The sequence below is a fragment of the Poecilia reticulata genome, linkage group LG14 (genome assembly GCF_000633615.1).
Source record: "Poecilia reticulata strain Guanapo linkage group LG14, Guppy_female_1.0+MT, whole genome shotgun sequence".
NCBI classification, from domain to species: Eukaryota; Metazoa; Chordata; class Actinopteri; order Cyprinodontiformes; family Poeciliidae; genus Poecilia; species Poecilia reticulata.
In genome coordinates, this window is record NC_024344.1 from 19,640,030 (window position 1) to 19,663,309 (window position 23,280).

The window sequence follows — 23,280 nt, forward strand, 5'->3', positions numbered from 1 at the left end:
TTACTATTCATTAGCATAGCCTCTGCAAGACTTGGGTCAAATGTTGTGGCATTTAGTGAATAGAATCCACTTTGGTTATCCTAACTGACCTGAAACAAGAGAAGTTTAGTCTGCAGATGGTGAAGAAACATGCTTTGAATGTAACTTATCAGGTTTCAGCCAATTGTAGTGGCTGCCTGAGTAAAACAGCTGGCAGCTCCTTGTTCTCTTTGTGGTTTCCACGTACACCTAGCTAATTCTCAAACTAGCAATAACCTCATTAGCAGCTTCCACACGCTGTTGTTTTCTGTAGGGAAGTTGAGCTATCAGGTTTTCAGATTCCAGTTTTAAAAAGTTCAGATAACACTTTTGTGTTCTTACGCTAACTTAAAGCTTCCAGCCTAAGATGAAGAGCAAATACAAACTTTGCTTACATTAAGTCCTGTTTATCTGAGCTCAGCAAAGCGCCACATCGCCTTGCAGCAGAGAACAAGAGCAACTCCCACAATAGTCGGCTTTTACGTGATTAGATTCCTTTTTTTCAGGTTTTCGGTACCACAGCAGTTTTTCCATTAAGACAGGAAATGGTGGCCAAAACTTATACAGCAGTTTCAGAGTTACTTAGAATGAACATGTAAATTAATAACTTCCAGATGTTGTAATGCTTTAACAGAATAGTGGGATAACAAGACGGGATGATATCTGACATGAATGTCCTCTTTGAAGCAGTGGCTGTGATGGGGAGCGGAAACTGAGCCGGTGGCAAGTTATGCTGCGCAGAATGCTGAGCCCAAAACGATTCTGTAGTTCTGGGGTCAAACAAACAGAACCAGAGTTTGCTGCTGTTCTCTTACTGGTGGCTAACTGGAAGGTTTTGAAACCGTCTTGAGAAGCGAACGGCTTTTTTGTTTGTTTAGTGAACTTGATAGCCTTTCCCACATTTCTCCAGAGACGAAGAACGAGCTCATGACGTTCCTCCGACGGCCTATCTAGTGTTCAGGAAGGTGTTCTGTGGAAGATTCCTTTGTTGTCGCCTGGGAGGCGGGATCCGAGACAGCACGCGCATAAAGAGCGACTTAGCATGAGAATGGAAACTCAAACACACAATAGGGCAGCTTTGACCAGTTTGGGGTTTCACTCCTGTGCATGGATCAATGTGAGAGTCTGTGTACAGCCCACAGTAAACAACCATTCTCATCACCTAACGCGTCTTTTTTCTGTCTTCCTTCCTTTCTCAGTTTCTAAGAAGCACGGCAAACTGATCACCTTCTTGCGCTCCTTCATGAAGTCCAGGCCCACCAAGCAAAAGCTGAAGCAGCGAGGGATCCTCCGGGAAAGGGTGTTCGGCTGTGACCTGGGAGAGCACCTCCTCAACTCAGGACATGATGGTAATGCTTTTTTTAATTGAACACTTCCAGTTTTTTGCATTTAAACGAGTATTTCTGTGCTTTGCTTAACACAGAGACACTGAGTGAATCAGCAGAGAGAATCCGTTCAGCTTTAAGCTAAGAGCTTGGGTTAAGGGAGGCTTAACTGCACAAAAATGCTCCCTGGGGATGGAGAGGTTTACTTGCAGTTAATATAATACACATCATCTAAGTACACATCAGCCTCCCCGTCTCTCTCTGCTGCAGGAGAACCAATATTTACATTCATTGGGCACCGACTGTTTGAGCTTTCCTCAGGTGAGCCGAGGAGCAAAATGGAGTCCAGACTCTACTCTCACCATCAGAACCTGGTTTAGGCTTAGTTTAGCCTAAATTTAGTTAGTTTTGGCTTTCCAAATTAGTGCTGAAGTGATTAATCAGATTAATTGTGACTGATTGATTATTAAAATAATCGTCAACTAATTTAGTAATCGATTGATTAATCGTTAGCTCGAGTACAGACTCAAAAACGGCCATTTTATGAAAAAACAACACACTAGCAGGAATAATTAAGCCAAAACTGTGCAAAAATGTTTACACTTTGCATGTAAGATTAAAAAATATATATTTCTTTGTAAATATGTTCTACCAAAAACTCATCAGTTGGCATAGTTTTAGCTTCATCTGAATCATCTCGTATTAAGCACCTTTTGCTGTCAAATTATCAATTGGTTAATCTAAAACATAAACGGATCTAAAGTGTTTCTCAAATGACCCAAATTCCCAAAACAAGTCTGATTCACCAGAACCCTTCCCAACAACCCACCGCACCCAGAAGAACCTGCTTCTGCTGCCCTACTGCCAAACACCTCAGAGCTATGGTGTTTTTGATTTTCTTCATTTTGTTGTCGTCGTCGTCTTTGGGGAAATGAGCTGAGTCCGTCCATCCTCTGGAGAAACTCTTCCTGGTTTTGTGTTTGCTCTGCGGCTGTGTGGAGTTAGTCAGAACAGCTGCTCCCCTCAATATCTCATTCTGTCCTCTTCTGACTGGTGTGTGTTGGTGGGAGGTCTGGAAACTCTGCTGCACACACACACTTTATGTCTTCTATAAACAGTGAGCATATGTAGAAAACTAACATGTCTGTGTGATTCACAGTAGCTGAAGCAGAACGGAGGAACTTTGTTAATGGGTTTTTTTTGTTCCCGGTATGCAGTCACGCACTGGGCGCTTTAACGCTGTGTGTGTGTGTTGGATTGTCTCAGTCACAGGCGTCTTATCTTACCATGGAAACATGCAACATTACATTACATGAGGATATTTTCATTTAAAAAGTAGTATCCCATTTTCTTTTCAAACTGCATTATGTTAAGAGCCTGCAGACGTTTTCCACCAGCCTGTTGATTCCCTACTCAACCTTCAACAGCAGGGCTCTCTGTTCATGGAACTGTAGTGCTCAAATCAGACAAAACTGATTGGAAATGGATGACATGCTGGTCTTCTGTTCTGTGTTGGCAGTGCCCCAAGTCCTCAAGAGCTGCACAGAGTTCATCGAGAAGCACGGCGTGGTGGATGGCATTTACCGCCTCTCTGGGATCGCTTCAAATATCCAGAAATTGCGGTAAGGAGACATTTCCTGCTGAACGGAGTTTGAGCTCAGAAAGCGTTGCTAAGACATCCAGGCTGCTCCAGAGAAGTGGTGACTTTCTAATCGCTACATAGACGGCAATGTAAAATCTGTCATGCTTATAGGAGGCAGAGTTTTATGTCATTACGTTTCTAGGAGCAAAGCTCTGTGTGCTACCGTGCAGAAAAGATTCCTGCTTTGAGTTTCAGTAAACTCACTTTATGCTGGTTGATTCCTTGGTGTTTCCTTCTTATTGGCGTCGACTCAAGAGTAACGATTGGACTGTAAGCGTATCTGAACAGTGGCAAGTTTGCATATTCTGTGCTCTTGTTTAGATTTTCATTTCTGATGTTTATTATTGGACCGCTGAAAGCATGAGCGGATCTCCTTTGATTTTGTTCATTTTGAGGAAATACTTGTGGTGTTTTTGTTTTAATTCATTGTCTCTTTTTCATTTCCTGAAGCCATAAACTGGCATCCATAAGAGACGAGTAATTTTTCAGCTGTGAACTATTCACAGGGTTTCTACGCAGAAAGGTCTGCAAGTCGTTGTCATCATTTTCCGAGTCTGATTAAAACATTCCTACATGTTTTGTCTGAATCGTTGAGGCGTAATCTGAATTTCCATCAAACTTATTGGTCAGTTTATCAAATCTGTTTATTTTAGGACACTGTTTTTCCTCCCCAGAATTAGTTTTTTTTCTATATGCTTTAGGATTTAATCATGTTTATTTAAAAATTATTGAAATTAAATAACATTTTTAAGCAGTAAATTCTATTCTAAAATAACACTGAGTTACTGAGTGAAAAAACCATAATAAACATCCATCCTCAGAGCTTTCATTGCTTTTTAGGGATTTAGAGCTTCATAATTCCCAGTATGGTTCTTAACCCAGAAACCCAGTTTTAAAAAAAATTGAAAACATGTAATGTACAAACTGTGCTTTAAGGAGCTACACCTAACACATCTAAGTAGATATTTAAGCAGAGGTAACTTAGCCAAACAATGAACTACATTAATAAACAGTTTTTTTTTAATCACATTCCTGGATTGGAAGGTGAACTTTGTATCGTGTTGTTTCAGGATCTGTAGAACAACTAGATACATTTCTTTGCTCTCAAACATCCAGAATATTTTTTTTAAATTTAAGTTCAGAAAAGCATGAAATCCTAAAATGGAAAGTGTGTTGCAGTTTTTTTATCTTCCACAGATCCTCCCAGATTCATAAATGATTCACAGATTCATTTATTAGCGTGTTGACTGTTGCTTTGTTCTTTCTGTCTCCGTCATCAGGCATGAGTTTGACTCGGAGCAGATACCTGACCTGACCAAAGATGTTTACATCCAGGACATCCACTGCGTCGGCTCGCTGTGCAAGCTGTACTTCAGAGAGCTGCCCAACCCGCTGCTCACCTACCAGCTCTACGAGAAATTCTCTGTAAGCAAAACACTTCTCCTTATGCGTGCTTAGAAAGTTATCACTTGGTGCAAAGTTTTCTTCCTCCAGGGTGTAACACGACTGTCTCTGGCCTTCCCTCTTGTTGGACTAGCTGTAACTCTTCTTGCTGTACAATTGTTTGTAATTTTTGTTTTTAAAAAAAGAAGCAAAATTCTTCAAAAGTGATGACATTATAAGCCACAGAAAACCCCAAAATATTAACATTTTACCTGACACGCCCTGTCGTTAGAAATGCTGCAAGCCACACTTTGTGACTTGGAATAAAAACCTCCTCCAAGCACAACAGAGCCGTCCCTGAGGCCGAGGTAAATGTTTTCTGGTTGCCATGGCTGCACAGGGGGCGATGGGGGCTTCAGTGGTTGCTATCTCCACTCAGGGGCTTTTATAGCAGCAAAGAGTAACAATGTGTTTAATATTGTCCCCTCCTGCCATTCATCTCTGGCCTTGGTTTCACTGTGAAGGAGGCTGTATCAGCAGCAACGGACGAAGAGCGACTCATCAAAATTCATGATGTCATTCAGCAGCTTCCTCCGCCTCATTACAGGTCAGTGTGGCAGCACACTGCCATCTGCTGGCAGCTTAAGAAAGAGCGTTGTTAAAGCTACATTGAACTTGTTAATGTTTGCTGTCCCTAAATCTAGTAAGTCCCTAGATTCAGGGACTTACTAGTCCCTAAATCTAGTAGGTACAGTTGTTAAGAAGTGACTCTGCATGGATCATTAGTTTTAACATTCCCAGCTGAATCTCTGGCGATTATTATTGGATTTCCAGGACCCTGGAGTTCCTCATGAGACACCTGTCCCGCCTGGCAGCGTTCAGCTACATCACCAACATGCACACAAAGAACCTGGCCATTGTCTGGGCGCCCAACCTGCTACGGTAAGGGGCATCATATTCTATAAAACAGAGGGGATGTGTCCTATATTTAACCATCTGTTGATTTTCTTTTCCATTGTGATACATGCCGATAGACCGTAGCAACTGCACCACTAAACTGAGCTGTTCTGTGTTGCAGATCTTTAATTAAATGTCGCGGCATCAACAACACAATCTCTTTTGATTGTGTACCCTGTAACATATTTGCAGAGTCAGCCAGGAGTTTCAACTAACAGTAATCAATCCAAACGAGATGACACTACATCAGGTTTAATTAGTTGGAGCAAGGTTAAAACATTTAATAATTTTAATACAGAATGCAGTAATTATTAATGTGTGGGTAGTGAAAAACTACTCCTGGATGAAGATATAGCAACAATAAACAACAGCCTGCGTTATGTCCTTGTGTCACGATACGCAGGACAAGTGGATGCTTTTGAAAGGAAGTGCTCAGGCTTCTTTTACTGTAGTTCTTTATTAAAACAAGCCTATTCTGTACTCTGTTGATTCAGGTCAAAGCAGATTGAATCTGCCTGCTTCAGCGGCACAGCAGCCTTCATGGAAGTACGAATTCAGTCTGTAGTAGTGGAGTTCATCCTCAACCACGTTGATGTGCTCTTCAGCACCAAACTCAGCTCCCTGATCAGAGAGGGCACAGGTACACACAAACATCTCACTGCTGCACGTGCTTTTGGCTCCACGTCTACATTGCCGCCGTTCATTTCCTGTAACTACGTCACCAGGACACAATTCTCTATCTCGACCTAAATCCCTGCTGGTTTCGTCACCTTCCACCAAACTTCTGAGCCTGGAAGAGGCCCAGGCCAGGACTCAGGCTCAGATCAACTCTCCGGTGACTGAAGACAGCAAGTACATCGAGGTGGGCGAGGGTCCAGCCGCCCTGCAAGGGAAGTTCCACACGGTCATCGAGTTTCCCACTGAGAGGTTTGTCATGTTAGTGCTTCATGAAACAGTCACAATTTGGAATAAAGTGATAAAAACCTGTACTCTGTCTCCCTCTGCTGGAAGCTTTGTGAATATTTAACTCCCACATCTCCATCTGTATAATGCATAATCCTTCCCCTTTTAAAACATAGCTCAGAGTGGATTCTTTAAAAATCTGTATGCAATATTTCAAGTAGATTTTGCATTATCGTAATGTTTGATAATGCTCTACAGGAAAAGACCCCCTATCAAATCCAAAAAGTCTCCTGTGGGAAGCTGGCGCTCTTTCTTCAACCTCGGCAAATCGTCTTCTCTGTCCAAGCGTAAGCTGCAACGCAACCCCAGTGAGCCCAGTGAGTTGAAAGCCATGGCTCTCCCCGGTGAGTCTGTAGCGCTTTAACCAAACAGCGGCTGCCTGCAGGAACCCAGAACTGTGCATTTAGAAACACTGTGTGACGTTTCAGGAGGCCGAGGCGACACGGCCACGTTGAGGTCAGCTAAAAGCGAGGAGTCACTGAGTTCACTGCACAATGTTGAAGGTAATTATTTATAGGCCCTCTGGTGCATTTTGACTCAAAATCCTTGTGCTTGTCTAGAGATGCAGAAAAAAATTACAATTCCTCATCGTGGGAATTCCGACTCAAAATGCTCAAATCGATTTTAGTCTGCACTGTTTTTATATTTTGAATAAATCTTTTATCTATTTTTGATTTAAGAAAATCAAAGACAGGGAGCTCGGCTAACACAATGCTGGTTATTTAAATTACAGGATTTTGTGCAAAAACATATTTTAGTTCAAATATAAATTGATGACATTTGATACAGTATGGAACCTTACAGAATTGTTTTAAATTCATTTTCTATTTGTCCTTGTCGGTTCATAATTCAAGCAGGATTTCTAGATTGTTTCTGAATCAAAAAATTACGACCCTAAAAATGGGAATCAAATCGCGAGAGACTGAAAGACTGCCGTCTCTACTGTGATCTCACTATAGCTTCTTGTCCTCCTCTAGGGGAGTCAAAGGTGTACCGTCCTCGCCGTCCTCGTTCCAGCAGCGACGCTCTGTCGGCCTCCTTCAACGGAGAACTGCTGGACAGCCGACAGCAGTGCAACTCTTACGACAACCTCGACGCCACGGAGGACAGCGACGGAGACGACGGGCCCATCTGCGTCCCCGCCCTGATCTCGCCACCCCGCTCAGCGGGCGAAGACGTGGACCTGAGCCCACCAGACATCGGCATGGCCTCGTTAGACTTCGACCCCATGTCTTTTCAGTGCAGCGTGCCAGACACCACCTTTGCCTTCCCCTTGGATGACTCCTCAACTGGCGCTGAAGGCTCCACATTAAAGAGGAGCCCCAAGAGCAACGCCTCCAACCTCATCACCGCCTCCTTCCCAGGCAGCGTGACCTCCCCGCTGTTGTCTGCAGACTGCAGCATGGATGCTGCAGAGAAGCCGGAAAGCAAGAAGCTGACCACGTCTTACTCCTACACTGATAAGCCCATGCAGGCTGTGTCACCTATTAAATGTGGGAAAGCCTCCAGTTTGACTCCGTTTGCTACGTTGGAGCTTTTCTCCCCAGAGATTTCTGACAGAAACGGAGCTGGACAGCCCATCTCTAAGCAACCTTTATCTCCTCCTCCAATGCCCAAGGAGTCTCCTCCCCTGATGGGCAGTGTGCTGCTTAGGGGGGCCGAGCCATCACTCACTGAAGCTTTCCAGAAGGAGCTGCACTCTAAGCTGGCGACCTTTGACACGTTGGACAGTAAGGACCTTGTAGGAAAGGAAGCAGTGGAGCAGGAACCGGTAACCACCAGCCAGGAGCATCAAGGTAAGAAGAAAAAAAGGATCTCTATAGTCTGACGCATGCTTTTGTTTTTATGATGTGTTCAGACCGAACGTAGCGTCAGGGCCATCTGTTTATGTGCAACATCTATGTGGACGCTTGTGTAAGGTGCGTCGAGAAGTCTCATCTGGTGCTGCGCGTTTGAAGCGTTTTGAGTGTTCAACGTGTATCCAATGCTGGAGTTACAAGATCTGAAATTTTGCAGCTGGATGCAATAAGACATGGTGGCCTGTAGTTGGTGTGCTGCCAGGAGATGTAGGCAATAATGCAGGTCAGCAGGTCGTCAAATTGAGCTTGGGTGAGACAAGCTTGAATTATCGGGTGAAATTAAACATGGCGCAGAGGCGGTCGACGACAGCATTCTCCCACTTTCTGTAGATAAAGCCAAGACACTCTCGATATTTCATCCGCCATTGTATAAAGAGACCGGGAGAGGGGAAAAAAGTTACAAGTCTAGAGCCCCTCCCCAGCGTTGGTTCCAGAGCTATTTTGAGGCTCCATATCAAGCAACCAACTTGAGGTGTTGACAGGCAGAATGTGTTTGGTCTGAACACGGTATTAGTTTTTTTTTGTGGTTTAACCTGAATCTCTCACTACCTTACCAAAGCCCCATGCTCAACATCCCCCACCTTCTTGTCTTGAACCTTCCTCCCTGCTGTCACCTTCACACTCTGCTCTGTTGCTTCTTGATGATTCAGCTGCACATCCCTTCTGTTCTTGTCTTCCTGGTAGGAGTCCTCACTCCAGACTCTTCAAAGGACCTCCCCCCTCGTTCCTTCAGCTCTACTGCCCCCCCTCCCCCTCCACCTCCTAAAAATGCTGCCCGCATGTTGGCCCTAGCTCTGGCCGAATCGGCCCAGCAGGTCTCCGTTCAGTCTCAGCTCCAGTCTTCTGGGCCCCCCACGCTGGTGTCCTCTGTCCAACTGCAGGTCTCACACGTTCCAGAATCGTCCCGTCCACCAGCTCCACCGGCCCACACTGCATCTGAGGAAGGAGAGGGAGCAATAAGTTCTCCACCACCAAGCGTTACTTCTGCTACTGCTATCACCAGCTCACATGATCGAACCACTTCCAGCCCACCAACCAGCCTGCCGCCATCACAGTTCACCAGCACCACCACTAAGCCATCAGACAGTTCTGCTACAGCCCAGTCCAGAACTCAGCCAGAGACTAAATCCACCCCGCCAAGCACTCCGCTTTATAAATGTGCCCAAGTTCCCACTTCAACCAGCCTGACCTCTCCAACCAGGAAGAGTCCTGAAAGACAGCAGCAGGTCTCCAGACAGGCCGCCGGTCACAGCAGCTCATCTGGTGCTGCTGCAGCCACGACGCCGAGAGGCAGCAGCAAAGACGAGAGGGTTCTACAGCAACCTGGTTCTGCTGAGGTAAATGTTATGGAGATCAGAGCTCTATCACTCTGCCATGATCCTAAACTACAGCATATATGATAAAGAAAGAGCTAAACTTTGTTGCATAATAGAGACTTGCTGACAAAAAAATGTCTAAGCTGAATTTGATGTCAGATTGTCTAAAGAATACCTGAAAACAGGCTGGCAATTGACGGATGTTTACACCTGGTGTGTTCAAGGTATAGTGGAGACTTTTAGCTGACTTATGTTTATTTGCGTAGCGCATCTCAGAAGAAAAGGAAGTTCAAAGTACTTTACATGATAAAAGCTTAACACAATAAACCGCTCAGACAAAATATCCAGTGAGCTTTTGTCTCCAAGTACAGCAGCAGCTTGAAGTAATGGTAAAGAAAAAGCCTCACATAGTGGACTCTGTTTTTAGCATGTCAGAGTCTGCTCAAGGGAAATAAATACGACAACAGGGAATATCTATCTTATTATCTTCTCTCTTGCAAACGTCTCAGTTGACCCATACATGTGGGAAGTGTCAAGTATTTACCTTTTATAAATCAGTGTTCTCAGCAGAACATTCAAGTTGTCAAAGCTTCTTACAAAATAAAATCTGAGAGGTATGGTACGCATTTCTGTTCAGCCCCCACAGGTTTAATACTTTTGAGCCACCTTTCTCTACAATTACAGCTGTAATTAGGTGCCGTATTCTCAATTAAAATTACTTTGACCGCAGCGGTCTAACACATATGACTTAAACTATTCTGTTGTACCTCTGGCTGCATGGTTAGAATCATTATCATGCTGGAAAGTTAATCTCTACCCCAGTCCCAGTTCATTTGTAGACTCCAACAGGTTTTTCTCCAGGATTGCCCTCTAGTTAGCTTATGTTGCCATCACCAAGTGTGGTAACTGTGTGTATGAAGACTTTTTCAAGGCACTGCAACTCAGGACAGTATGTAGATCAGGTTTCTTTGACTTTTCCCAACTGGAACAAATCCTAACTTGTCTTTTTTTTCTGTTCTTTGAATCGTCAGATGAAAGCTGAGGATTGTGCGTCAGCTCCAATCCTTCCCAAACTATCAGAGCAACCTCCTCCAACAGCTCAGAAACCCATCAGGCAGCCAGTCTCGCTTCCTCAGAACCAGCCTCAGACTCTGCTGCACAACCAAGTTCACACACAGCCTCGTCTTCCACCGCAGCCTCACTCAGCTTCCCAGGCCCACCCCCATCCCCAGGCCCACCCGTCTAAAGCCAGTGCCAGAATAGCACCCACCTCGGCGGAACCTGTCGAGAAACCGTGGGAAGCCATCAAACCCGTACAGCCGTGTAAAGAACCAGCCAAACACAATGACTCTTATGGACCCACTCCTCCTGTTCCCCCAGTTCGCACCTTGGAAAGCAAACTGGCCACAGCAGCACTTAGTCAGAGTGAAGCTTCCTACGAGATGTTCAGGGAAGGCCCTACAGCTGGCCACCTGACAGAGGGTTTTTCCCATCATCCTCTGTCTCCACGGAAACCCTCTTCTCACCAGCCAGCCTATATTTACCATGTTAAAGGAGAGCCCATCCTTATCGAAGCCCCAGGAGCGGCGTACTACCACCAGAGGCCTGTTCCTCATCATTACCGCCCGGACAGTGTCGCCCCGCACTCCTACGTGTCCAAGTCCGAGCCTCAGATAACCTACAGTGCCCGAGCAGACAACAGATACAGCACCTTAGGTCCCAGGTCCTACCACCACTCCATGAAGCTGAGAGGAACCCCCCGGGGTGTGCATGTCTCCCCAGGGCCGGATCACCAGGGCTACAGCCACGACAGAACCCACGGCTATCCCACCATCCGCAGAGTCCACTCCTTCCACGTCCCTCCCACCATTCGCTCTGTCCCAATCCAGAGGACGGAAGTTCCGCCGGAAGACGACATGTTCTTCCATCACCGACCCGTTTATCAGTGCAAGGCGTACCAGCAGCCTCCGCAGCAGTCATCCCAGACCGACTACCACGTCACCCAGCTGCAGCCGTACTTTGAGAACGGCCGGGTGCAGTACCGCTACAGCCCATACTCTGGCTCTGTCCCATTGGAGTCGCCTTTCTACGACATTGACCCTTACAGCACAATCCGAGTTAGGCACTTTCACTCCTACGGAGGCCGGGACGCCGGAGCTGCCGGAGGCCGACCTGGCGGGAAGGCAGCTGGTTACCACTACGTCTCCCGCCACGGACTGCCCCCTGGCAAAGAGCATGGCTTTGTCAGCAGAGACATGCCTCCCGGTCACGGGAGCAAGGAAGCTGCCGTGTTCCTGCCATGGGACCCGGAGGAGGCAGAGAGGCTTCGCATGCACTCGATCCGCAGGGAGAGCAGGGCCAGGCTGAAGCTGAGAGGCCCTGTCCTCTCGCAGTACGACAATGTTGGCCTCTTTACACCAGCAGATATATCTGGGTATGAAACCTTGCACCTGCGGAGTAAGTCTGACCCTGGTAAAGCTGTGCTGCTTCCAGTGGAGAGCAAAGATGGACGCTACCTTCCCAGACACATGGTGTCTGACCCTGATGGGCTCGTCTACATGGAGACAGACAAGCATGTCCTCGGCAGCGGAGACAAGTCGGACATTTCCAAGCAAGGCGTTTCCAAGAAATGCCAGTCATCTCACTCTCTTCCCGCGCCTCACCAGTCGGACAGCAGCCGGCACGAGCTCAAATACGAGAGCGGAGAGGACAAGCTGGGCGGCGACGGCGGCAGGTCCAAATACCGGCAGGAGCATCCCACCAAGAAGCCCTTCCAGCCACGGTACGAGTGCCCCGATTCTGACCACCACCACCACGACAAGCTGAAGTCATCTGGTGGTTACCACGGTACTGACGAGCCTCCTCCCCGGGACCAACTGGCACGTTGCAAACCGGAGCGTTCCCACGGCGCCCGAGAAGAGCAGCACCTCAACCAGAGCAAAGCAGACCTGGACAGGGACTACAGCTACCAGAAACACAGCAACAAACCCATGCAATCCCACTACGACAACCTAGATGATTACCACCCGGTACCTCAGCCTCAGGCCCCGGTCCAAAAACACACAGGCTCTGGCTCCAGCTCGTACCCTGCCAACCCCAGCAGCAGGGCTTACTCCACGGCTCTGGGCCAAGGAGCCTTCATCCAGACTGAGCTGGGCCTGCAGAGGCCCGAGACAGAACTCCGTACCGAATGAAGCGTTTGGGTGGGAAGGGGAAGAAACTGTTGAGGTTTGGGTGAGCAGACTCTGCAGGACAGTGGACTGCTAGAACCCTCATATTTTTGCTTTTTCTGTATTTTTTATGAATTGTAAAGAATATTGCAAGGCTTTTTACTGAGTCCTGAATGTACCTGAAATTATTGTCCATGAGGTCACAGTACTGTGACTGACTGAGACTGTAGCCAATTATAAATGTATATAAGAAAGACGTAAGGTACTTTTAGCAGGAACCCCAAAAATGTAAAATATATACTATATATAGATATATAAATATATGTTCTACAAATGAAATCACTAGTAAAAAGGGATTTTAAGTTGACTTTTTTTAGGTGTGGAGCTGGGCATGAGAATCAACTGGAATAAGATTTGCATTTTAGTAATTCATGATCAGTTGTGTGTAGATCTCTTGTTGTGTTCTGTCTGGATGTTACAGCACAACGTAAAAGGACATCCGCCCCCCCACTCCCGGTACCAACACAAGAAGAGGGTTCTGTGTGTCCATGTTGGCTTTGATGAGTGGAAGATGTGGCATGGAGCTACTTGGGTTGTCGCAGTGGTTATCAATGTCTTACTCTCTCTGTTACTGTGCCATTTTTTAAGGTAACGTTACTCTAAACTGTTTTCAGTGGCTTTTTTTGGAATCTTTCAGTACTTGTGTGTTTTCTGTTGGAAGAGGGACCAAAGACTTGGCACAGTTGTTGCACATATGAGGTAAAGATGGAAAAGTGGATGAAAATTGTAGCTTTTGAAGTTTAAAATGGTGTTTGTTTTGTTTTGTTTTTATTCATTGTACTTTCAGGTACTAGACTAATTGATTAAAGCTGAAACAATGTCTTCTCATACAACATGATGAAAATGTTGCTGCTGCTTTGTGGGAAAACCAACTTGTTAATGAGCCTTAAAATTTTGTTCCTGGAGAATCGTACATTGTTTACTGATACTGTTGACGACAGAAATGATGTTCACCACTTTAAAGCAGGTTTAGTTTTAAGATATTTTAGTTGGCTTGGGATTTTAAATAGTGAGGGACTGTTTTTCTTTCTACCTTTCTTTTCTTCAGATAGTGTGTGGGTCCATGGTTTTCAGGCTAGAGGTAGATGTATAGTACATCCATCCATTAGTCTAATACAAGGCCCTCTGGGCCAGCATAATGGATGGCATACAGTATAAACCCAATACGTTTAAATCCAGGTGTACTCTCTAACAGTTTAACTTCTATATTGCTTGCAGGTTTCGCCCCTCTTGCCTTATCTAAAGCCTCTACGTTCTCAGATGGGCTGTTACAGTAAGGCACTGTGTACTTGAATGTGAAAAAACTCATTTCAAACTGGAGGAGTCTAAAGTCAGATATAAAATAAATAAAGGTGTTCAGGAATTGCTCAGCTTGATGTTTTTTTTATTATGTTCTGTCTCCTGTACTGCCATTCATTCAGTAGAAGAGTTCTAGCAAAAGGACAAAAAGCTTCCTTCATCAATGGTTCTGTTGTTTTCCACTGTCTCCGGTTGGGCTGGGGAACCATCAGGTCCTGGTACCTAATACACACCACACTCTACTAACATACTCCAGCTCATTCTTGGGTTTGAGAATTTTCACTCTCAAGGTAAGCAGGCCCACCACGATTGGTACCAGCCCATATTGCTTCCTCATAGGTAGTGCACTCTGACTCGAGATCGGGAACCATCTTGAGCAACAGGGATACCAAGATGTTTCCAGACCAGATCAAATATGTACAGGTACCTCTAAAGAAAATGGATATTAAAAGGGAAATAGTACTTGTCAGTCATCATAAAAATATATTATCTAGAATCATCACAAATAGAGAAATATATTCTAAGCGTTTCTAGTAATTTTACTGATTATGGCTTGCAGATCCATCCATTTCCTTACACCCTTATCACGTTGGGGTCAGGAGAGGAGCTAGTGCCTGTCTCCAGAGGTCAACGGGCTAGAGGCAGGGTACACCCTGGACAGGTTGCCAGCTTATCGAGAGGCTTGCAGATAATAAACAAAATTCAGTATCTCAGAAAAATAGAATACAGTGGAAACTCATGGCATCACATCCTAATTAACTCAAAACACCTGCAAAGGTTTCCTGAACCGTTAAACGGTGAGTCAACTACAATCATGAGGAAGACTTCTGACTGGACTGGTGTCCAGGAAATGGGTATAAACACCCTTCACAAGGAGGGGAAGCCATAAAAAGTCACTGCTGAAGAAGCTGGTTTTTCACAGAGTTCTGCATCCAAGCAGAAAAAAATTGTGGAAGGCAATTTTATGTGCCTTCCACATAAAATTGAGTGGAAGGCAGAAGAAATGTGACGGGGAAAATGCATCGGCAACAAGCAGAACTGCAGCCTTGAGAGGATTGTCAATCAAATGCCAGAAGTCACACACCAATATGGGCTACACATAGTATTCCTTCAAACTTCTGTGAAAACATATCAGCTGCAAAACAAGAGAAATCCTGCTTGAAAAGAAGCTGCTGCCTGACTACACACAAACTTTGCCATTTCTTCCATGCAGACATGAATTCAATCTCCATACACATGTAACATTACAAAGCTCTGCAAAAATTTATTTGAACAGTTGTGTAATCCTAATTGGACGGTTTAAGATCCAATTTTTAATGTAGATTTTGACATCTACATTTCGCACAGATCAACCAACACCAGCCAGCAGTCTCGTGTGTGGAGAGTTAGAGCCTTGGGGTTTGCAGGAGACAGTACTTAGATTTGCCTCTGTTTCTGGAACAGAAAACCCAGATTTGCCCTGATTTCAGAGTTGTGCTCAACATTTTGACAAACTACCATCTGGAGTAACCCCAAACTTCCCAGAATAAACCATCATGGCAATTTATGCCCGAGTACTTAAGTAAAAACTCCAGAAAAATAGGTTAAAACAAGATAACCTGGAAATTCTGGCTTAATCCCTGGTTGTAGTTTTAACAGTCCCCGGAAAAGTGAGAATTGACAGACCATACGTAGACCGACACGTAGACCATATAAAAAAGAAAATACAAAACCCTTGAGTTGAAGCTGAGTCATTGTGAGCAGTTTGTTAATTTGTGCAGATGTTGATTTATGAATCATTCAACTGCTTTAAATACCAACGCGATAAATATAGTGGTATAAACTATTTCCCGTTCTGTTTTACAAGGGAATATTAAACCTTAAAAATGCCCATCATGGTTTTTTTTTACTACAGACCTCATTTCACTCCATCCATCACTCAAAAGTTTACAATCTGCTTATTTATCGCCATACTGTAATATTGTAGCTTTTAGGAGCCTTTTATGTACTTAAACACTTCCTGTTGGGACGACATTTGAAACTGAAAAACGTTAGTCATCAAAACACGATTATTTTCTAAATTAAGCGTACTCTATTGAATTGTGATTCCCCNCCCACTCTCTCCGCCACGTTTTAGGTGAAAAAGTTTCAGTGTTTACAAATGTTGGCATTGCATTGTGGGAGTAAGATGATTGACACCGGCGCCATTTTGCTCCTGCTCGCTCTGCTTCCATTGTGTGAGAGATAGTAAATATCTGACACTGCCACACAACCACAACACACTGAAACGCTGCGAAGCAAAAGCCGAAAATTCAGCCCCGGTACGTAAACGTTTCCACATACTTTTTAAACGTTAGAATATAAACCATTGTTTTGTGTTAGAATTGGACGGGCGAATGTGTTTTGGGAGCTTATAAAGCGTTTAAATTCGACGCCGAGGTGAGGCGAAAAGCAGCTGCCTCGATGCCCAGACAGGGAGAAAAACGGCTCAGTACTTCCACCGCCGAGCTAGCTGCTCCACTTTCAGCTTTCCTCTCTAATATAGCGTCGCGCCCACGACTCCGTTGGTGTTCTGATACCTATATGTATATCCTGTAATTTGTTGGTAGTTTAATGCGCCCACGTTTCTAGTTTTGGTAGAGAATCATTCAAGTTTCCATCCTGCTCGTTGACTCTACATTGGTAGGCTGGTTCGTTTCAGTCTGCGGCCATAATCTTGCGGTATGAGGCGGGGCTATAACTGTTAGTCCCGCCTTCAAACCATGCAATCTGAAAGTCTATTGGTCCACAAACACGGCTGCGCCTCACCGGATTGGTGTATTTTCTTGCATTCGCCCGTTTCAAATTGTGATTGGTTGTAGGGGTTTGTGGTTTAGTGTTTTGATTGGTTGGGCACGATGTTTTTGGGTAACTGCCAAAAAAATTGTGCGCCGAGGGTTCCTAGGAGACGTCGGAACTGAAAGGAGAAACAAACAAAACCGCGGAATTGGAGGAAATAAAAACACTGATGAACATGATTTCACTCTGAGGTGTAGCTGCGTAGGTAAACGGGTTTTTGGCAATAACGAAACGCTTTACATTTAGGATCCAACAGCGGTAAACGACCCAGAGAAACAATTCTGAAAAGTGTCTCACTGAGCTTTTGTTACCAGCATCCTCTCGCAAAGGCCCATCATTTGCAATTACTTCTTAGAGTCTTGAGAAGATGTAACAAAATGGCTTTAACATTGAGGGGGAAAAAGCTATTTTCACCCAGCAAGATGATGTTTGTAAAGCTTGTTTTAGCTATCTCTTTTGCGTGGTCTTTAAAAATAAAGAGGAACCTGGATAACAGAGGGCAACATGAAAGACCTGGCTGTCATCCATATGTTTGGGGGAAATGGAGAAAAAAAATTGAGACAGGTTTCGAGGTTGGGGTTGTGTTGACAAAGTCCAACCCAAAATGGCACCAACAAAGAAAAGGTGAGAAATGTCCTTCAATAAGCCTGGAGAATTTCCTGAACAAAGTTCAGACTGTGAACCCCGATTCTCGCCCGGAACGTTAGCTGGAGATGGGCACCAGCACCCCTCCGTACCCCACTAAGGGACAGGGGTGTAAAGAAAATGGATGGATGGATGAAGTTCAGACTGGACTTCAGGTTTTGTTCAAAACTAAATGGTCATACTAATGTTAAATTTGCTAAGGATTTAAAATGTGTACGTTGTTATTCCCTTATGGACTTGGGACGCTAATTGACTTTATACAACTTTTGTTGTGAATACTACAAATATATGGATGGACATCAATGATTGCTCCTAACTATATGGTGAAATTCCATTTTTTTTCTGTACAATTGGACACAAATTCAGGCATTAAGAGTTAATGATCTTGGTAGAGAACAACATATTCCATAGATAATAATTGATTGGTTCCATTTTCCCTTCCAGGTGAAACTTTGTCGTCATGGCCCGTACCAAGCAGACCGCTCGTAAGTCCACTGGAGGAAAAGCTCCTCGTAAGCAGCTGGCCACCAAGGCTGCCCGCAAGAGCGCCCCCTCTACCGGGGGTGTCAAGAAGCCCCATCGTTACAGGTGTGTGTTTTCACCTACAGGAAGAGGTGGCTTTCCAAAACTGGTGACATCACTGTTTGGTAGCATTCACTGAACCAGCTTCACTTGGTCCTTTTTAAATGAATGCTATTTATTAGGTGATCTAATAAAACATGCATTATTATTATTATTATTATTTTGCTTATTTATTACTGTCTACTAAAAGCTTTTGATTATCGACTTGTTACTGAAATACAAGTTGTGTGTAACTAAAAGCAACCAGGTCAGAGTTCTGCGGCTGATTTTTCATCTGTAGTTTTGGGAAGAGTTATTAGTAACAACTTCCACACCGAAGAGTGAGACCTGGGAGCGCATGGGTGTGGTGCGTTTGCTGTCCAAAAAAATCCGATTTTTTTTTGACAGCAAAAATGAGTCTATAGTATTCAGCTATAGACTCATTGCTTGTCTGCCTTGCCTCCTTCATTAAGATATATTTGTGAAGTTTATTCTTTAATTAGCAGATAAAAATAAAAAAATAGGTTTTTGCTATCATAATTAAGAAGAAAAACAAAAACGTTTGGACACCGCCACTAATTAGCATTAAGCACTTTGTCTGAGAGGTGGAGTAATGAGTAAAGTTATTGTTTATCAGTCATATTTGGCAGTGGGAAGTCCAGACCCAGGCTTGGTTCTGATGGAGTACCCAGCTGATCAAGCTGAAAAAACACAAAATCCAGAACAGACAACTGGTTCTGCCTTAGCTCCCTCAAGAACCAGCCGACTCTTCCTGATGAGCCTGTGTCGTCGTTTCAGGCCCGGTACCGTGGCTCTCAGGGAGATCCGTCGGTACCAGAAGTCCACAGAGCTGCTGATCCGTAAGCTGCCGTTCCAGCGCCTGGTGAGGGAGATCGCTCAGGACTTCAAGACCGACCTGCGCTTCCAGAGCGCCGCCATCGGAGCTCTGCAGGTGAGCAAGGCAACGGCGACTGAACGTTGCGTGGTGGAAGTTGTGTCGCTAATCCGCGCTCTGGCTCTGTGTCCGTGCAGGAGGCCAGCGAGGCCTACCTGGTGGGCCTGTTTGAGGACACCAACCTGTGCGCCATCCACGCCAAGCGGGTCACCATTATGCCCAAAGACATCCAGCTGGCCCGCCGTATCCGCGGAGAGCGCGCTTAGATGCTTCTCTGCACTCCTGTTTTTCTGTCCCTGTCCTCACTGCTTCATCCAACCCCCAAACCCGCCACCCATCACCCCTCTTCCACCCTCCAGCCCCGCCCAACTTCTTAGTAGACTTTAGGCTGATCCTGATCATGAGCAGATAGAAACACGTCGAAGTTTGGTCTCTCGTAGAAGTTTTTCATCCTCAAAATGTTTTTAGGGTACCTTTCTTTTTTTTTCTTTTTTGTGCATGTAAAAAGTTTTGTGGATCAGATGCGCATGTTCACACACATACTCAAATGTGTATCACTGGATTTTCCTGGTGCTTCTCAACACAGAGCCCGCCTCTGAGCTCACCTGTTCTGTTGGAGGTCGGCTGCTGCAGCTTGTGGAGCAAACAGAGCCGGAGCGCAGGGACCTGGCCGAGGGGCTAGTCTGCTTAAGGGGAGCTGCAACTTCCACAGCAGGGTGCTATTAAAACTAGCCCTGAGGTCCCCTGAACACCCCCCTCACACCACCCCTGACCCCCAGCTGTGGGAGAGGCTGGACTGCTGCTCTGTTTGTGTGAACCCGCCAGCCCTGACCTTCCAAACCAACCGTACTCGACAAACGTCCATCTCTCGGTTGCTTCAAATTAAGGATTATTGTCGTGGGTATGGTGTCGGTGGTTTTTCTTTTCTTTTCTTTTTTTCTACACATAAAATTCATAATTTACAGAGTACGTCTTATTTTACACTTTCTAAATTATCAAAAATAAGAGTTTTCTGCAGTGATTTGATTTGCTGTAGGACTTTCTGAGGAGCTTCTGTGTTTTCCCAGGAAACTATTATTCCCATCGCAACCACACGGGGGCGTTAGATCACCGCCACCTTTTCTTTTCAGTTCTTCACTGCAGGTCTGTAATCACACTTGATGCTACTGGCGCCCCCTGTCTTCATAGATCAGCATTAGATTTGACATAGTGAAAGCTCTCTGCATGTTTCAGGTCTTCGTCTTTCCTGCCAGCTCTGAGCTTATAAACTGTCCCTTTTCTTGGAATTTCTGATACAGAATATAACCTCATAATTGTTTTCTTTTATATTTTTCGTATTCCTTGAGATTTTCAGACGTATAAATAAGCTGATCTTTGTATTTTCCAAATTACTCATATTATGGTGGTAATAAATAGATGTTAAAACAAGCTTCACGGAGTGTGTGTGTGTGTGTGTTTGTTCTTTACAGTATTTCACAAATGCACCTTTATATACATAAAACATTGATGCTGATAGATCAGGGGTGTTCAGAGTGCAGCTTTGGGAGTAGTTTTGTGTTTATTAGCAATTAAAATTGGATTTTCAATTACATTTATGTCTTAAATAGAAAAAGTATGAAGCAGGTGTTAGTCTTTTATTAGCTACATTTTTCGTTTTGCTTTCATTTTAATGTCATAGTAAGCAGGACCTCAAACCAGCTACTTTTTACTCATAAGCAGACGTAATCACACTCGATAATTAAAATGGACTAAGGGTTTTCAAAGACGGTTCTCATTTCTGTTGCTGGGATATTATAAAATATTTTTTAATTTGTTGCTGGTTGGGTGTGTTGTGGTGGTGCAGGAGTTAAGCACAGTCAAGCACAGTATGGAGGCCTCAGTCCTCGACGTGGCCATCGCTGGTTTGATTCCCGGCCTGATGACCTTTGCTACAGGATTTCCCCTTCTCTCATTACCCACTTTCCTGTCAACTATAGCTGATAAAACCTTTAAAAAATAATTTGTTGCTGGTAAGATAAAAAAGGATTGACAATTTTTTTTTGCATTTTTAACTGGTAATTTATTTTTATATAGTGCCAATTCACAGCTAATTTGCAGAACAAATCAGTTCAATCCAGACAGATTCGGTCATTTTCATGCTAGTTATCCAACAATGCAGTCAAGTTCAATTTATTTTTAAAACTAAAGAGTTTTCTGTCAGGAAACCCAGCAGTTTACATTGATCAGTATGTGTTGCTTAGTCCCATTTAGTTTCCAGTAATCCCTCATACTGAGCATGCAAGTAGCAACAGTGGAAAGGAAAAACTCCCCTTTAACAGGAAGAAGCCTCTTCATGGCTGATGAAGTCTCTGTCGCTGCCCCAAACGTCTGAGTGGCGGCCTTGTTATAGTTCAGTCTGCTTACGGAGATCACTCAGATACCGTTCCTCAACACTTCCTGTCTGAATGACATATGACATTCCACTGCTGTGTATCATCAGCTCAAACAAATAATTTTACATAATACTTTCCCTTTAAAGCCAATGAACACTTGTATACGATGCATCCAGACTTTGTTACAGTGTGTCCTGAAACGTGTGCATAACAAATCCTTCAAGCCATCCCAATAAAAATCTTGTCTTTATTGTTTCTCAGGGTTTATCTGACGGAAATGGCTCAGGAAGGTGATGATAGAGGTAAACGGCTGCAGCTTAGGACAGATTTGGAAGCCAGAAGTGTGTTGATTCCCATGGCGGAAGTATGTTTTGTAATATAAATGACCGTTTCTGATTTGTACTGCCACCATCCTCATCCTTCGCCTCTGATTGGGCAGGAATCACCATAGTTACCGCTCAGCAGGTGTTGGTCTGATTGGAGGCCTTCTAGCATCCATGATGGCTGTGGACATGGCTGATGTATGATGTTGTCATTGCATTATTTTAAACAGGGTGTAAACAGGACACACATCACATTTTAGGTGATTTATTTATTTTTTTCAAAAAAAAAACTTTTTATTTCTACTCCTGTTTCCCTCCGATGCTATTTATGCTAAATGTAATCCCTAAAATCTAATGGAACAGTAATTATACTTCTAACTGTTGATGGTTTTCCACATTTCTCACATTACAACCCTAAATGTTGATGTTTTATGTAACAGACCAGCTCAAAGTAGAGCTTGGCAGGGAAGTGTGAGAAAATTTCCACATAGCTTCGCATCTCTTTTCCATTAAAAATCTGAAAAGTGAAGGTGAACCTGTGAATCGGCCTCTGACTGGGTTTCTTCCAGGATCACCCTGTCTTCAGCTCCACTCCACAGTACAGCACTGCCACCACCATGCTTCAGGATGGGGTTAGAGCATTTAGAGGGATTTGCACATTTATTGTTTGGCATGTAAGTAAAAAAGTTATATTTTGATCTACTCTGTCCTGAAGGTCTTTATTTATCGCTTTCTGTCTGACGCTCTTTCATGAACTGAATACAACAGCATGCCACTCCTTCATCATTTACGTTGGTAAAACTTTAAGGAAACCATGCACAGAGCCTGGATATGGACACACTGTACTCTATTCTCATCTCCCTTCAGCGCTCCGTCTGAGATTTCTCCCATTGAGTTGGATTTCTCCAGTTGGATTTCAACCTGTCCAATAAGCGAACACAAGAAAATGTTGTGAACGATGATGTCGAGTTTCTGCGCCGTTTTTTAAGATTAGAACAGTGGCAGGTTTTTACCAGACTAGCTTCAAACCAAACTAATCACCTATTTTTGGTCAATCTGAGGTAGCAAATTTATTTCTCTTCCATAAGTACCTGTATAACAGGAGAAGGTATTTTTAGATAATTTTTTATTTGTGTGTGTGTGCGTGTGTGAAGCTTTGAGGTTTTGATATCAGAATCACTTGTTTGCTTTTCCATAAGAAGAAGTGGTGTGTTTAGGGTAGGGGCTCGGTTGACGACTAAGGTGTGAATTATGCTTCAATTCAGATTAGGATTAGGGAAAATGTCTGGGTTAGGCATAAATTCAGATCCTAAAATAAAAGGAAGTCAATACAAAGTCCTTTTCTGGGTAGAAATACAAACTTGTGTGTTTAACTTTAGGTAACTTTTTAGTTAAAATTGCTCAGTCAAAATTTTTCCCTTCACCTGCTGGTGAGATTCTCTCAACTCATGAGAATCTGACTTTGTGAAAGAATATGGAAACGTCTCTCAGAGCTGTTTTCCTCCGCCGTCTGCATGTAGCAAACAAATCACCTTCATCAAGGGCTGCTGGGCGCGCTCCATCCCCCACCACATCTGCTCCTCCCTGGGATTACAGTGCAAATGTTTGTCTGAAACACCCAGTGCTGAGAGGGGAGATTATGGCTGAACTGGCTTCTCCGAGAGGGGGCGGGGGG

The 23,280-nt window shown here is 44.2% G+C and overlaps 2 protein-coding genes across 6 annotated transcripts in view; both read left to right on the forward strand.

Annotated features, from left to right (window-relative positions):
* Positions 1–14,063, forward strand: part of arhgap32b (Rho GTPase activating protein 32b) — an 89,324-nt gene extending 75,261 nt beyond the window's left edge. For all 5 annotated transcript variants that reach the window (XM_008428364.2, XM_008428366.2, XM_008428367.2 and 2 more), the window contains 12 exons: positions 1,218–1,367; positions 2,863–2,965; positions 4,266–4,410; positions 4,893–4,975; positions 5,203–5,310; positions 5,820–5,965; positions 6,051–6,252; positions 6,487–6,632; positions 6,717–6,791; positions 7,266–8,084; positions 8,832–9,484; positions 10,495–14,063. In XM_008428364.2, coding sequence (XP_008426586.1) covers positions 1,218–1,367; positions 2,863–2,965; positions 4,266–4,410; positions 4,893–4,975; positions 5,203–5,310; positions 5,820–5,965; positions 6,051–6,252; positions 6,487–6,632; positions 6,717–6,791; positions 7,266–8,084; positions 8,832–9,484; positions 10,495–12,657 — 4,793 coding nt within the window. In that variant the 3' untranslated portion in view covers positions 12,658–14,063. The remainder of the gene's footprint in view (positions 1–1,217; positions 1,368–2,862; positions 2,966–4,265; positions 4,411–4,892; positions 4,976–5,202; positions 5,311–5,819; positions 5,966–6,050; positions 6,253–6,486; positions 6,633–6,716; positions 6,792–7,265; positions 8,085–8,831; positions 9,485–10,494) is intronic.
* A 2,116-nt stretch (positions 14,064–16,179) lies between these two features.
* Positions 16,180–20,344, forward strand: h3f3c (H3 histone, family 3C). Its single transcript, XM_008428363.2, has 4 exons — positions 16,180–16,292; positions 17,899–18,042; positions 18,814–18,967; positions 19,048–20,344. Exons 2-4 carry the CDS (start codon positions 17,915–17,917, stop codon positions 19,174–19,176), a joined length of 411 nt encoding a protein of 136 aa, XP_008426585.1. The 5' UTR covers positions 16,180–16,292; positions 17,899–17,914; the 3' UTR covers positions 19,177–20,344.
* Positions 20,345–23,280: the final 2,936 nt, after the last annotated feature.